This window comes from Silurus meridionalis, chromosome 20, assembly GCF_014805685.1.
Source record: "Silurus meridionalis isolate SWU-2019-XX chromosome 20, ASM1480568v1, whole genome shotgun sequence".
Classification (NCBI taxonomy): domain Eukaryota; kingdom Metazoa; phylum Chordata; class Actinopteri; order Siluriformes; family Siluridae; genus Silurus; species Silurus meridionalis.
Genome location: NC_060903.1, coordinates 3,720,336 through 3,736,645, shown reverse-complemented (window position 1 = coordinate 3,736,645; position 16,310 = coordinate 3,720,336). Strand labels below are relative to the sequence as shown.

The window sequence follows — 16,310 nt, the reverse complement described above, 5'->3', positions numbered from 1 at the left end:
GGACACTTTTAAAGTAACACCTACTACGTGTTGATCACTCACTCTAGCACGCAATTTCTTGGCTGGGTCCTAAATGGTTTAATCAGATAGTGCACGTTGAGTGTTTCTTGGTGTTTATAGGGAGTGGCCTAAATGTTACTTGCTAGGTAGTGCGCGAGATTAGGGAGGACGGTTTTATTTGGGACACAGCCACTTATTTACCTGCCTCCTACCTGTTGAAGGTGCGAAGCGGCGCTTTAGACGCAGGAGCCATGGCTGTTTCGGTGTTTTCGGTTCTGTCGCGGTTTTTGACGGAATACTCAAGTAGCACTTCTCTGAAACTCAAAGTAATAGATGCGTATTTGCTGTACATGTTATTGACAGGAGCTTTTCAGTTCCTGTATTGCACGCTGGTAGGGACTTTCCCGTTTAACAGCTTTTTGGCCGGCTTCATTTCCTGTGTTGGGTCGTTTATTCTTGCAGGTGAGCTTCCTGGTCTATAGCAGACATCTAATATGTGTTCTAATTCTTTTACTCTGATTTATGATATCAATTATGAGCTCAGTTAGAAATAACAAACCCATACCTCATCAAGTACTGGTTTATTGTTGATATTTTACATTGCATTCTCTCCCCCTTTTCTATATAGTGTGCCTGCGCATCCAGGTCAATCCACAAAACAAAGGACACTTCGTTTATGTGTCACCAGAAAGAGCTTTTGCTGACTTCCTGTTTGCACACACCATCCTCCATCTCGTGGTGGTTAATTATATTGGATGAATGAAGCTCAGCATTTCAGCTGGTGCTTCTTCTGGCAGGTAAATATTCTGGGATCATTGTTGCACTCACACATGCCGGGTTGCTGTTTAATTGAACATCTCTTAATATATAAGTGAACATTGCTGCTATACACAAACTGGCTGTATTAAAGGAGTGTGTGCACGATCCATTCATTTGCTTGTGGGTATCTAATCCAGCTCTGCAGGTTTAAATTCCAGCCAAGCAGAAGCCACACCTGATGTGAGGTTAAAGTATGTAGGCTTAACTGTAGAAAAAAAAAAAAGCACAGGAAAGACGAGTCGGACTTCATCCACATCTTCCCACATCACTCAGTTCCTACTACCTGGGTGGTGTTGAGCCACAAGCCACATGGTTGTAGTCAGACCCGATTTATTTCATCCCACCCTGGTGGAATTGAGCCAAAAGTCCAGGGTTTGGAGTTGGACTTGATACATTACTTCTGACCTCATTCAGTTCCTCTTAACTGGGTTGAGTTTAGCCAGTTAAGGAGTTATACATGATCAAGCTTCTCCTACTTGGCCAGAGCTGAGCTGAAAATTTAGGGGGTGGAGTCAGACCTGATCCAGTTCTTTCTACTTGTACATTGTTGAGCCAAATGTCATGTGGGTGGAGTCAGACCCAATCCAGCTGTTGCCTATTTGGGTGGACTCTAGCTAAAAGATTAGGTGGGTGGAGTCAGAACTGATCCATCTTCTTCTAACTGGGTGGGGTTGTCCAGAGGGTGGAGAAACTTGTAGTTCATTCTGATTCGTGTTGTAGTGTTGTGTGGGTTAATGATTAGGATATGCTCATAAAAAGATTTAAATCAGATCTGGCTCTACCCCTGGATGTTTGGTTGTGCAGTGAGGGTTAAGATGAACTGAAACAGATAGAATTCTGCTTGTCTGGAGATTAAAACCCCAAGGCTACTATTTATAAATAAATGTTGAAATTTTTTTAGTGATTTGTATATAAATCTCACCTGAAAAGTACTGGCACTTAGTACATGGCGAAATCACACTCCTGCGTTACTTGATTTTACCTCTAAATGCCACGGGGTATTTGCTATAAAGGGTTCTTTGCATGAATATATCTAGAAGCATGCAGGAGTTATAAAAAAAAAATGCATAGATTTTTTTTTGGTTTGTCATGTTGTTCATGACCATCCCAGTCTTCTTTACTGCTTTCAATAATAGTTATTTTCTCACTTGTCTCTTCTCAAGAAAAGTGAGTTCAAGACTGTGAAGCTTGTTAACAAACGATTGCTCTGTTGCTCATATCTCATGAGATAAAAGAATAAAGCCAGACTCATGGCAGACTAACACACACACACACACACACATACACACACACACACACACACACACACACACATACATCCTTGAAAGGTGCCACTTCTTCTCAAGGAGAAGCAACATTTGAACATCTAAATATGTTTAGTAATCTAGTAACTGTATCTGTTTCTCTGTTCCAGGTGTGGAGGTGACCAATTCTTTTCTATGGACTACAGCACTTGCTATGAAAATGCACACTTGAATATGTTTAATATTGTTGTTTTTACTGCCTTATGCTTGTGCATCTCAGGAATGAAGTTTTTTACCTTTTGAAAAGCTGTTATATTGGCAAAACAAGGAATAAAATTTTATAAAATCTACATATTATCTTTGTTTTGTTGTAGTGTAGCTTTGTAGAATTCATTACTGTCATTTTTGTAAATAGCAGCTTGTGGTCAGCCTAAGGCAATAATCATGCTCTCTAATCAGCATCTTGATAAGCCACGCCTGTTAGGTGGATGGATTATCCTGGCAAAAGAGAACTAACACAGATTTAGACATTTGTGTACATAGAAAAAGTCTTAGACCTTTGAGTTCAGCTCATGAAAAATAGGGGCAAAAACAAAAGTGTCGCATTTATAATTTTCGTATATATATTTTTGTATATGTGTGTATGTATGTATGTATGTATATATATAATGTGTGTGTGTATATATATATATATATATATATGTATGCACACACGCACACGTATGTGTATGTACTTGAATCAGATTTGAGATATACATCAACCTTGTCCATGTCCAAATATTGATGAACCTGGTTGTATATAATATACAGTATAAATTACTTAGAAGGCCACAGAAAATGCTTTCAAAGAATATTCGATTGTAACCTGGAACACAAACAGTTAAAGAGTTCCACACGCCTGCCACTGGATTTAGCCAGAAGCGAAACTGAGCGTTTCTCACAGCAGCTGCCCATGGGAGAGGAGGCCTCATATACACACACACACACACACACACACACACACTGCATGAACTCTCTCCAGGATGACACAGCTCCTTTTTCTCGTTGTTCTCCTTCCTCAACTTCCAGGTGAGATTTTAGCTTTTTTAAATTCTGGTGAGCAGCAGATGTTGGGCAGCTGATTTGGTGCATGCTTATGGAAAAAAGAAGCACAGAAGAGAAAACAATGATCCCCCAGAGTCTTTTCCCCCAAGAATCCTTCAGTCCATCTGCAAACTAACCATTTTTCTTTGTTTTGAAATGCATTTGCTACACAGATAAATAACTGTTTTTGTATGATTAAATATTTTGTATTAAAATATTTGCACATGCTAAGATGACAGTTTTAGGAGTGTATTAACTTTTTTAAATCATTTTTAACAATGATGATCATCTATAATAATAAATAATTGTATTGTTAAAAATAAAAGTGTGGATGATAAAAATTATTTAAAAAAGTTAATACACTCCTAAAACTGTCATCTTAGCATGTATAAATATATTAATAAAAAATATTTAGTATATCTTGTTCAAAGAAACCATGTATATGAATATCAAATCTATTTGCTTTTTTATGCTAATGTCTGTTACCCCTGAACTTTCACCTGATTTTCAGAATTCAAAAAAAGTAAAACAACAGATAAAAAGTTGAGTTGAGGAAGAACCGAGTCCGGTCAGAACTAACAGTCTATTTTACAAACTTAATGCAAGATCTCATGCTTATGCGTTTAATAAAAAAGGAAAGAGGTCATGCAGGAAGCAGAAGGTTTAGGGTGATTTCAGTGAATTTATTTTTATAGTTAAGTTTCATTTTAATGGGAAATGAAAGAACTTTCTAATTTTTCAGCCTCTGAAAAAAGAAAAAACATTTATCGTTAATGGTGTTGGTATTAATTATTTTACCAAAGTGCCATTACTTTATAATTTATGTTGCAAACTCGTGTTATATGTACTGTATATGTACACAATACCAGCCAAAAGTTTGGACAGACTCCTTCAGTGGGTTGTTTTTTTAATTTGTATTATTTTTCAACATTGTACATTAATAGCAAAATCATCTAAAATATGAAAAAACACACATGGAACTATGCAGTAAACAAAAATGTGTTAAATAACCAGAATATATTTTATAATTTTATAAGTACTCGAAGTAGAATGGCTTTATAACAATTTTGAGGAGTTCCCAGAGGTGTTAAGTGCTTGTTGGTTGTTTGTCCTTCACTCTCCAGTCCAACTCAACCCAATCCATCTCAAATGGATTTATTTAGGTAATTTTGGAAACCATGTCATCTGATTTAGCACTCCATCACTGAATGTTCAGCACTGAGTGTTTATTACCATAATATGGATTTGTACAGTATTTGTTTCAGCACATAGGCCTATTGACTCTGTATGCTCCCTTTTCTCAGCACAAGACAACTGATGGTTTAAAGCACATTAAAAAGGCAAAAATGTCACGAATTAACTTTTGAGAAAGGATCCCTGTGACTTGAAATCCATTCCAGGTGACTACCTTGTGAATCTAATGAGAGAATGTTATGAGTTTGCTAAGTTTTCATCACAAAGATAACAGTAGCTACTTTGAACAATCTAAAATATAAAACATATTATGGGTTTTGTAACACATTTGTTTACTTCATAATTGCAAATGTGTTCCTTCATAGTTTGGATGTCATCAGTATTAATGTTCAATGTTGAAAATAATAATAAAAAATAAAGAAAAACCACAATTTCACAAAAAACATGTGACTCCTGGTTACTGTCACAGTGATCCGATCCCTGAACCCAGTAGTAACAATATTTTTTTCTATGCTAAATCATAATTAAGCTAAAGCTTTTACCAGGAGTGGGGTTTGAACCCACGAGGCATTTGTCCATTGGATCTTAAGTCCAATGCCTTAACCACTCGGCCATCCTGGTGGTCTTTTTTCTGGTTGATCTTTACTCAAATTGAGTCAGTATTTCTAATAATTTTGTTTTGGGATTAAAATGTACTTTGACTTGTTATTTTTGGCTGTAGGTGTCCTGGGCACTGTGACCACAGGGCAAGAACAGACAGTGTTAGAGGGTCAGTCAATCACTATCCCCTGCCATTACAGCCCTGAGTACACTCTGAATGTGAAATACTGGTGCCAGGGTTCCATGAAGGACTTTTGCACCAGTTTGGCACGCACAGACCAGCCACAATCTGACAGAATAACCATTGCTGATGACCCGACGCAGTACGTGTTCACAGTGACCATGCGCGACTTGAAGGAGCAGGACTCGGCCTGGTATTGGTGCGGGGTGGAAATAGGAGGGATATGGACCAAGGACAGCACCAAGTCACATTATATTGGTGTAATACAGGGTAAGTGGGGGAGTCTGATTTCATCGTCATCTTCCTGGTTTTAAGTTATGTTTCAAAAATTATTTCTGGCATTTTATTTTCAAAGCATTTATCAGGGATACAATCATGTTTATTTGTAATTGGTGTGTACGAGCATTTGCGCAGGAAATTGTCATCCTGTGTCTTCTGAAAGAAAAAAGAATATATATATATATATATATATATATATATATATATATTCTACTCATGTATGTAAATTTATGCATAAGAATACTAATGTAAAGTTCAACTTGATCGACTTCAAATCATCTCATTTGAATTACTATTATTACATGCAATATAGCGGAATAATTTTATATACAGTGGAACCCGGTTATCTCGCCCTCGGTTACCTCGACAACCCTATTAAGTCGACGTTTTTGAAGTGGAACTGCCAAATTCTCGCTTTTTCTAAGCATTTTTTATCGGTTATGTCGACTTTTTTAATGTCGGCGAACCCTAATATCTCGATCACAAGGGGGGAAAAATTTGACATTTAAAATCGGTTATCTCGGTGCAGCCGCAGAAGAACTCGCGGAAGTGTCGGAAAAATCAAGGCTTACAGATGCTAATGTTGTATTGTATACTGGTGAATCTCTGCTGTTAGTTAGTGCTAGTGTTCGTAGTGTTAGTAGGGGTGCGGCGCGGCGCGGCTTTGGGAAGAAAAGCGCAGCCGTTGAGAGAGTGCCGGTGGGAAGACACGTACCGGGATACGCATGAGCGATAACAACAACCGCCGTGAACCAACATATACCAACAATAACGGACAGTGAGAGTGTGTAAGTTTAAATAGGAGCTGGTGATGATGATAAACGAGCACCATATGTGCGCGATTGAAGCCAGGAGCTTCAGAGAAAGCGGCCGAGAAAGCACCTGCCCGCCGAAGGGGGCCGAAGGGGGCGTGGCAGGTGGATTCCTGACAGATAAACATGTACTGTATGTATTTTTATAGCATGCCTTCATCAAACAAATCGCGGCAATGCTGTTGTGTAAAAAACCCCTTCAAAAACACGTGCATGCACATTCTCATTTATTAACGCACATCATGTACATAAAGAAATTTCAAGCACGTTAATATATTGCCGCCATTTAGATTTTCGTTTATCTCCATCATCGGTTACCTCGATGCTTTCTGGCGACCCCCTAAGACATCGACATAACCGGGTTACACTGTACATGGTATGTAACTATTGGTCACATCCCACCTCATTTAGATTATAGGCCTTTAAACAAGTAGATGCCGACCCCACAAACATCTCAAACCATCTAGAGATGTACCAGCACCATTTGGATTTCACTTCATGTAGAGTTTGGATTTTGGACCTCTTTGAATGTTTAAAGGCTCTGGCATGGAGAAGCTGGTGTTGGATCTATGATGATCTCAAATGTTCAGCTATTTTATGAGTTGCTCAGTAGCTCCTGGTTCCATAACCTCAAATGACTGTATAAGACTGTAGAAAGAACATTACTCATAATCCTACATTCCAGTGCTCATGTTAGTTCTCACTCTCCAGTGTTCTGTATTGTTTTAAAGACTATAATCACACTCTTGATGTCACCCAAATGAGGATGGGTTCCTCTTTTGAGTCTGGTTCCTCTCAAGGTTTCTTCTTAATTATATCTAAGGGAGTTTTTCTATGCCACAGTCACCATGGCTGCTCATCAGGGATAAATACACATCGTTCACCTTAACTCTTAAATTCTGTAAAGCTGCTTTGAGACAATGTCTGGTGTGAAAAGCGCTATAGAAATAAACTTGACTATTGATAAAGTTTTTTTATTATATGTTTGAATAAATATTGGCATTTCTCTATTTCTCTTTGCTGTGGTGTAAAATGGAATGATACTGGCAAATTTCTGATATGCTGCTATTAGAAGATATTGTGGAAATTGTAATATTTTAAAAAGTTGCTGGTTATATTTCTATAACAGTACACCTAATTATGTTATATTCCTGAATTAAAAATGTAAATAATATAATCAGCTAACAAGTTGCATAAAAAATAAAGTATTTTGATTTCTACAAATAATAGATACAATTATTATGTGCTTTTTTAACTCAGAGGCTCAAACTGTTTACATTTAATCCCTCATTCTTGTATTTAAGGGATGTCCGTAGAAAGCAATGAAGTAAGTGCTGAGGAGGGTGGCAGTGTCAGTGTGCAATGCCTTTACAGCAAGAAACACAGGTACTGACTTACAAACATGTATTCATTTGAAACTGCAGCTGTTTCAGACGTATTATGCCTCATGGTTTCAGTCCCTAGTGTTGATCTTTTCCAATTACTACAACAGCAACTGGTAAATGGTGCAACAAATTTCATTTCTGAAAGTGTTCCTGTTGATTTTCATCAGAGAGCATGAGAAGAGGTGGTGCCGGAGCGGCCATTCACGCTCCTGCAAGGTTACAAACAATGGGACGTTCAGCAGTAAAACTCTGCTCATCAGTGATGACAGGAAAGACACAGTTACAGTGACGATGAGCCAGCTGGAGATGCGGGATGCAGGATGGTATTTTTGCGGAGCCGGCGAGCATCAAGTGTCTGTTTCTGTGTCGGTCACACCAAGAACAATTACAAGTAAGTAATCACCCATGCCCATCATATATGTTCATGATCTATATCAATTAGACTAAATGATTATATATATATCCAGAGAAATATCTAAAAAATTACCTGTTTTGACTAAAAATGTAATGGGGCATTTTACATTTACATTAGAGCACTGTGAAATTATTTTTTCACATATCCCATCAATGTTAGGTAGCTGGGGTCAGACACGATACAGTAATAATTCGTTACATTTATATAGCGCTTTTCTGCAGCACTCAAAGCGCTTTACATATGAAAGGGGGGATTCTCCTCAACCACCACCAATGTGCAGCATCCACCTGGATGATGCGACGGCAGCCATATTGCGCCAGAACGCCCACCACACACCAGCATATTAGTGGAGAGGAGATGATATAGCCAATTAATATGAGGGGATGATTAGTAGGCCAGCGGGCAAGTTTGGCCAGGATGCCGGGGCACACCCCTACTCGTTTTCGAAAGACATCCTGGGATTTTTTAATGACCACAGAGGGTCAGGACCTCGGTTTAACGTCTCATCCGAAGGACGGTGCTTTTTAAATTTATTTATTTTTTACAGTATAGTGTCCCCGTCACTATACTGGGGTGTTAGGACCCACACAGACCACAGGGTGAGCACCCCCTGCTGGTCTCACTAACACCTCTACCAGCAGCAACCTGGTTTTTCCCAGGTGGTCTCCCATCCAAGTACTGGCCAGACTCAACCCTGCATAGCTTCAGTGGGCAAGCTGTCTTGGGCTACAGGGTGATATGGCTGCTGGCAGTAGAGTACATGATACAGGAGCACAGAGGGTTAAGTGCCCAAGAGTGGCAGCTTGGCAATACTGGGACTTGAACCTCCAACCTTTTAACCAGTAACACAGAGCCTTAAACACTGAGCTCCCACTTCCCCCTACTGCTCTATTACTTCCCAAACATCCAGAAATGATTGCCTAGGACTTAAAATTCTCACAAATGCTTAAAACCTCTAAAAAGATTTGAAAGATTGCAGCAAAAGAGGATACATACACAAATTGATCTGCGACACAGAAAAGGTAAACACAATAGATTAACAAATATGTGAATCAGGGATGGAGAAAGGACAAAAATAAAAAACAAAAACACTTTTTAGGATAAAGAAACAGTTATAAAACTAATCACAAAAAGACTAATAAAACAATATTACTACTACAACTAATAATAGTATTATAAAGTGTAAATTATTTGATAATAAATACACGAACCATATTTTGATATTATTATTATTACTACAACTTAATTTTTTACCATAGTTTTCTGTCATCTTTTTCCCTACAGCTGCCATGAAAGAAAAACCACCACAGCATCTGTCTGAAGTCAAATATCAGGACTCTGACAGGTGAGTAGTCCAGCCATCTGACACTTTTTTCATATAGCACAACATACAATTGCTTTATTATTTTATACCAAAGTGCTATTGAGTTCTTGAATCTGATTGGGCAGAGGCTGTTGATTTGTATTCTTTAGTGCTTATGCATTTTATTTCAAATACAAATAACTGATAAAACATATTTTTTTCAGACATGACGACATGTATCTGTATGCATTTTTATTTGTGTATATTGCTCAAAATGCACTTAAAAGTAACTACATTCAACACGATCCAGTCAACATGTAGCTAAACAATGAGTCACAGTTATATGGTTGCTCTGAACTTTCTAATATTTGAAATGTTGTTCTGGAAGTCCAACTCCCTTTTCTAGGTTTCATATTACTGATCTTGTTTCTCCTCTCAATTTTCAGACTTGAATGATGTGGCTTCAGTTTTTGTTGTGGTAGTGATAGTTACCATAAAAGCCTGCATATACAAATAGTACACAATGTTCCTTATCACACTTCACCCAGTTACACAAAATTGCCCATCATAGTTTTTTCGGGCTTCCATTTTAATAAATCGAAAACAAAAAAAAAAATTAAAAGCGTTCAAAAAGCATATTAAATCACTTTGTCAGACCACATTTTTTCACCTGGCTGTGTTCTCCTATAAGGCAGCACCTGATTTATTTTAATCTACTCTATTATGAAACACAAATAAATAGCTTTTAATCATTTTATGGTAGATCAGTTAATCGGTTGTGAATTTCTAAACTTGAACAGACCCAATAAAGTTCCCAGTGAAGGCTTTATTTACTGTAAGTCTTCATATTTACATCTGTTCTGTTGTTTTAGTCACAACATTTGGCAGCCTGTTCTGATAGCCTGTGGAGTTCTGCTCTTCCTGCTGACTGCAATCTTGGTAACAAGGAGGATATGGAAACAAATGAGTAAGTTCCTGAAAATGTCAGTTTCAGAGAAGTCTTCTTCACTAGTTCTTAGAAGAACACACATTATTCATCACTTATGATGTTTTTAGATTAATTTTGTAACAACATTGCCGAGGCTTTCTTCCTGTCACATAGACTTTAGTGACTTAAGACTTTAGTACATAAACTAATACCAGTTCTAACACACACACACACACACACACACACACACACACACACACACACACACACTCACAGTATCTTTCTTAATAACCACTAACCTTTATTACTTAATAAACAGAATGTTTTCCTCGTTTGCAGTTGACATTTTTGTTCATATTACTGAAACTTCACCAACTTGTTTCTGTATCACTTATATTACAGCAGCTATAAATAGTCATTCTCTTAAAATTTTTAATTACCAAGAATCGTGCCACACAAATAAAAAATCATCATTTTATATGTTCCTCATATAGAAATTTTCATAAGACCAGATTGTTGAGCGTAGAGAAATTAACATAAACCTGAGTAATGACTGTAGGTTTCGTTTATTTAGTCATTTCCATTGTTGGGTTTTTCATTATGTGATTTGACCTGTAGCTATAAATACTGTCAGAGCTGCAGGTATACATGGATTGACCTTTATAGCTGCTATAACATAAGAGCTAACTTGATTCTTAATTAGGAGCTAACTTGATTTTGTCCATTCCACAACATTTAAGTACTTATACATGAAAAATCTAATACCAAGCTAATTAAAAATTTTAATTGCTGACAATTTCCTCTGATTATAAAGGAGTAAAACACTTTTCTAGGGAAATAAATTTGGGAAAATTAAGTGCACTGATTGGTTTTTATAACACATTCAATCATGTGACATTCTGTAGCAAACAGAATTGAAAAATGAATATCTTTTGACAATGACATAATCTGGTTTTATATTCTTCTTGTCACAGAGAAGATACCAAATCATAGGGAGCTGGATGAAACTGAAACCAAATTCACGGTGTGTTCCAAATTCTAGCACATTTTTATAGAGTATGAAGCTAAAGGTTTGTGGACACCTGAATTTATCTTTGTATGATGTAGCATAAAGATTTCCCTTCATTGGGACATTTGGGAAGGTTGCAGAAATAGAAACTGACTGTCCTGCACAGAGCCCTGACCTCAACCCCACTGAACACCTTTGGGCTGAACTGGAACGTCCGCTGTGAGGTAGACCTTCTCTCCTGACATCAATGTCCTTTGTCTTAAATGTTCTTGTTGATGAATGAACTCAAAGTTACACTTTAAAATCTATTGGAAACTATACCTGGGGGTAGCAAATTAGAATGACTCCATATCCTCTGTTGAACTAGTGTGGATTGGTGTAATGATCGGGTGTCCACATACTTTTGGCATTTTTAGCCATTTTAGAAGTTTTGGAAGCACTAAGGTTTGCTGACTGTCTGTTTCCAGGTATGTCTAAGGAAAGGTGGACGCTGGAAAGCTCTTCTGTAATCTTCCTGAACACTGTATTCGGTGACATGCTGAGGAAGAAACCTATGAATGACAAGAAGGAAAGAGACAACCTGAAGAGGCTTTAGTTCAACAGAATCATTGAGCAATATTGATAGTTAAACTTGATGCTGTTCAAATTCAAATTTGTTGTTATGATGTTTCATATCTTAACCAAATTCTTTTGTATGACTTTGTTAACAAGACTGCCTGATGTCTGTTTATCCAAAAATTGAAAACATGTCTCTTTATCTCGCATTTAAAAAAAACAAACAAATGTAATTTGATGAAAATTTGTATAAACTAATAAGCTAGCAACTTTAGCTCTCCGTGACAACATTGGTATGAAATCCAGCATAAGCCATAGAATAATCTCTATGATTTCTCTTAATGCTATAATCTTATAAGAAAATAATTAATAGTTGGGTTTGGATTATGAAGCGTCCCTACTGTGACCTCACAAACAAATTATTTTATTATCTTACATCACATATATCAGCCAATGTTAATATTTTAAAATATATTTAAAATGTATTTGTCCATTTTAGTTGAATTTCTGATAAATGTGCACAAAACGTTATGTTATATGCTTTAGCAGCAGTAAACAGTCTTTTCTCACCTTTCTTTGCACTCTCATTATATTAGTAAGATAAAAAAAAATCTAAAAATCTTTTCTAAAAAAAGTTAAGAAAAACAGTTTAATGGTATCAAAAAACTAATAAGCTCTCTATCATAAAGTTTTTCATACTCAACTTTAAATTCCCTGCTTTACCTCTGAATAATTAAAGTGCTGACAGAGAAACTCCTTCCAAAAAGTAAGTAAGTAAAGATTTTTAATACTCGCAGAAAATGTCACTATATCCACAGATCCACACATATTTAATCAGCATCTGCAACAAAAAATTGTTTTTATTTAATGGCTCTGATAATCATTGTAATACTTATTCAGTGTTTGCTCTGGAAATATTTTTAATAAAGCATGTTAATCAAAAGTATTGTTCGTTTTTTTTTTCTACCCTTGGGTGACTGTTTTTGAAAACAGTCCTCAGCCCTCTGGGTTTGGCAATATTGCACGCAGTGAAGCCAAAATCAACACAGTCATCAAACACAAATGATAGGAAGGGGTTTGTCAATTACACCAGAACAGAATAATTTAGTTAACAATAAGCTTATATGTAGACGATGATTTACATTTTCGAAGATAAAAATGTTAGATTATGGGGATTTCAAGCCAAATTTAACAAATTTTAATGTCATATCCCCTCTCTTGAGGCATGACACGGTTCCTGGTTGACACAAGCTTTGCTCTCGTGTTTTTGAATCTATGGCATGTGATTTGTTTGTTTTTTCTTTTGATCTCACAAGTTCTGAAGTTAAGTTTAGTGTAAAGTTTTTGAATTTTCTGGGCCTAGACTAAAGCCTATATGGCAGCATTGATTAAGTAAAGGAAAATGATTCTTTTTACTGAAGTAAACTTCATATAAGTGTTTATTTCTTTTAATTTGAATGATTATAGCTTACAGTTAATGAAAACCCCATATTCAGTATCTCAGAAAATTTGAATATTAAGACCAATTAAAAAAAGATTTGACACAGTTCATTTACTGGAAATTATGAACATGTAGAGCACTCAATACTTGGTTGGAACTCCCTTTGCATGAATTACTGCAGCAATGCAGTGTGGCATAGAGGCAATCACTCTGTGGCACTGCTGATGTGTTATGGAAGCCCAGGTTGCTCTAAATGTGGACCTCAGCTCTTCTGCTTTTTTGGGTCTGGTGTCTACCATCTTCCTCTTAACAATACCACATAGATTCTCCACACGGTTTGGGTTTGGCGAGTTTGCCGCTCAATAAAGCACAGAGATACAATTGTCTTTAAACCAGTTGTCAGTACTTTTGGCAGTGTGAGCAGGTACCAAGTCCTGATGCAAAATTTACTTTCAAAAAACGACTTTGGCCCCTGGAGCAAGAGTTCAGTCCTTTTTGCCCTTAGCCCAGGTGAGATGCCTCTGACGTTGGTTCAGGAGTGGCTTGACATAAGGAATGCAACAGTTGTAGCCCATGTCCTGAATACATCTGTGTGTGGAGGCTCTTGAAACACTGACTCCAGCAGCGTTTCACTTTTTTGTACCACATCTTTTTCTTTCCATTCAACTTTCCATTAATGTGCTTAGATACAGCATTCTGTGAACAGTTAGCTTCTTTAACAATGACCTTGTCTATTACCCTCCATGTGCAGGGTGTCAATGATCGTCTTCTGGACAGCTGTCAAGTCAGCAGTCTTCCCCATGATTTTCTTACCTACTTTACCAGACTGAGACACCATTTAAAGGCTCAGGAAACATTTGCTGTTTTTTTTAGTTAATTAGCTGATTAGAGTCTCCACTTTTGAACCTTTTCACAATATTCAAATTTTCTGAGATTTGGGTTTTCATTAGCTGTAAGCCATAATCATCAAAATTGAAAGAACTAAACACTTGAAATATATCAATCTGTGTTTGTAATGAATCTATATAATATATAAGATTCTCTTATTGAATTGAATGAATGAAATAAATAAATTTTTCAAAGATATTCTAATTCATTGAGAAACACCTGTATAAATATATATAACTTTGTAAAGCTGTACCCAAGCACACACAGACACTTCTCTCTGGTACTGAGAAACATTTTCAGGAAGTGCAACGGATTCTACGGAACCAATTACACCAAGGGGTAGGGGAGTATTTTCATTTATCTGCTATTAATAAACAGTGACAGGCTGTGGATTTCACACCTAGGCCTTTAGTGGTGTCTTATATTAATCAGTTCACCTCTTAATAGTATCATTATATAGCCACGGCTATAGAAAACATCAATGTTATAGTAATATGCAGTATACTGACAGACAGGTGTCTCATACAGCGAATATCAATGCCAATAATGAACACTTTGTTTTCAATGCTTTTTTGTAGACATTTTCTGAGCATTTAGGTTTTCCTGGGGATTTAAATTTAAGTGAAATTTTGTGTTTCTGTGTAAATTTTACATCAAAGAAAACATAAAAGTAACAGCTGTTTGGAACTGCTTTTCTTACAGTGTCCAGCTTTCCTGAAAAGTCTGTATTGTAAATGTCCTTGTAAGCTTGTAACTAAACTAATTGTTTCTCCTCTGTCAGTCATTGTGGAATGAAAAAAAGGTTTAAGAGACTGTATGTATTACTGTAATATTACAATATAATCGTGTGACATTATCACTGTAAGGTATCACCTCAGGTGTATAATACAAAGAGTGTAATATGCCACTTCTGTAAACGTTTAAAGCATCATGTTGGCATGTGTGAATAAGTGGAGATTCTGTATCACATTGGAACAGGGATATTAATTTCCCCCAACAATAACACTGGATATAAAGTCTTTTTTATGTCATTGGGTTGTCAGTTATAATGAAAGTAATGTAGTGAGGTGACATTTTACTTTTTAAGAAAACAGATGTCTTTTTAAAGACAACTTCTGCATTCAATTACTAAAGTGATACAATTTGAATTTTAAGTTCCTATTTCAATAATGGTGAGGAGAGAACAATTGACATCACATTTCTTACCTCAGGTTACTGCCCGTGTGGGGCGCTGCTTAGGTTCTTATTGTGTTTTTGTGGGATTACTCTGGGTTCTCTGGTTTCCTCCCTATTTAAGAAACTCTTAATTTATAAGAAACTTATTTAAGAAAGTTAAACATACACACACAGTGTTAGGAAAAACTTCTACTGATAAGACAACTACACAGGGGGTATAGGACATTCAAAATATGTGAGTTAGAATCAGAAATAAATGACATCCCAGAATCCAGCTGTGAACATCAGTATGATGGTAAAAGTTAATTCAGTGTACAGATGAGTGGACTGAAGAAGAATGATGCTGGCTGCTACTGGTGCAGTGCAGGAGCCCTGGAGGTTCCTGTTCACATCAACTTCCATAATCCACCTTCAGGTATTATCACAAACACTGATCCCTACTTAACCAAATGAAAAATGATTAGATGATCTTAGAATGTAATGAATAAAAGCAGAAAAAAATGGTACTGGGTTTTCAAGAATATTTTAAGAGTTTATATTATAAGTAAGGTTTCTTAACCTCATACAAAAGACTTGTCTGGAACAGTTTCTGATAAAGAAATTCTTTGAATCCTGTCATGCAATTACAACTCAGACATGCTGTAATATACCTTGTGACTGATTACTGCCACCAGCTATTATTTTACCCCATTACTAGCTAAAGACACAGAAATATCAGCACTAATATTAATCAGTCAAGCTTTTAATTCAGACAAGCTTTTAACACGTAGCCCTGATTCAACTGCTATTTTATGTACATTGTGTTTTTATTTTTATTTTATTTAATTATTTATTTATTTTACATTTTTTTACTTTTTACTATTTATTATAATTTTTTTTTATTGTCTATTTTTTGCTTTACTGGAAAGCGCCTTGTGCTTCTTTTGGTGGTTGTAATGCGCTTTATAAATAGAATTTGATTGATTGATTGATTGAAGTGGAGATAGGTGAGCATTTTA

General features: G+C 36.4%; 2 protein-coding genes and 1 non-coding gene across 6 annotated transcripts; 2 read left to right on the top strand and 1 right to left on the bottom strand.

Annotated features, from left to right (window-relative positions):
• The first annotated feature begins 32 nt into the window (after window positions 1-32).
• Window positions 33-2,413, top strand: LOC124402969 (dolichyl-diphosphooligosaccharide--protein glycosyltransferase subunit dad1-like). The gene is made up of 3 exons (XM_046876458.1): window positions 33-462; window positions 629-797; window positions 2,234-2,413. The coding sequence occupies exons 1-2, from the start codon at window positions 252-254 to the stop codon at window positions 757-759; spliced, it is 342 nt and encodes a 113-aa protein (XP_046732414.1). The 5' UTR covers window positions 33-251; the 3' UTR covers window positions 760-797; window positions 2,234-2,413.
• A 565-nt stretch (window positions 2,414-2,978) lies between these two features.
• pigr (polymeric immunoglobulin receptor) lies at window positions 2,979-12,750 on the top strand. 4 transcript variants are annotated; one of them, XM_046876456.1, is made up of 8 exons: window positions 2,979-3,131; window positions 5,062-5,391; window positions 7,517-7,598; window positions 7,765-7,988; window positions 9,297-9,357; window positions 10,188-10,282; window positions 11,218-11,267; window positions 11,720-12,750. In XM_046876456.1, exons 1-8 carry the CDS (start codon window positions 3,086-3,088, stop codon window positions 11,759-11,761), a joined length of 930 nt encoding a protein of 309 aa, XP_046732412.1. In that variant the 5' UTR covers window positions 2,979-3,085; the 3' UTR covers window positions 11,762-12,750. The 4 variants fall into 4 exon arrangements, with proteins under 4 accessions (XP_046732412.1, XP_046732410.1, XP_046732409.1 ...); XM_046876454.1 differs by lacking the exon at window positions 11,720-12,750 and adding an exon at window positions 11,351-11,620; XM_046876457.1 differs by lacking the exon at window positions 11,218-11,267 and adding an exon at window positions 4,451-4,546 and having other exon boundaries at window positions 3,012-3,131.
• On the bottom strand, window positions 4,880-4,961 carry trnal-uaa. The gene has a single exon. It is a non-coding gene; the product is annotated as a tRNA-Leu (tRNA).
• Window positions 12,751-16,310: the final 3,560 nt, after the last annotated feature.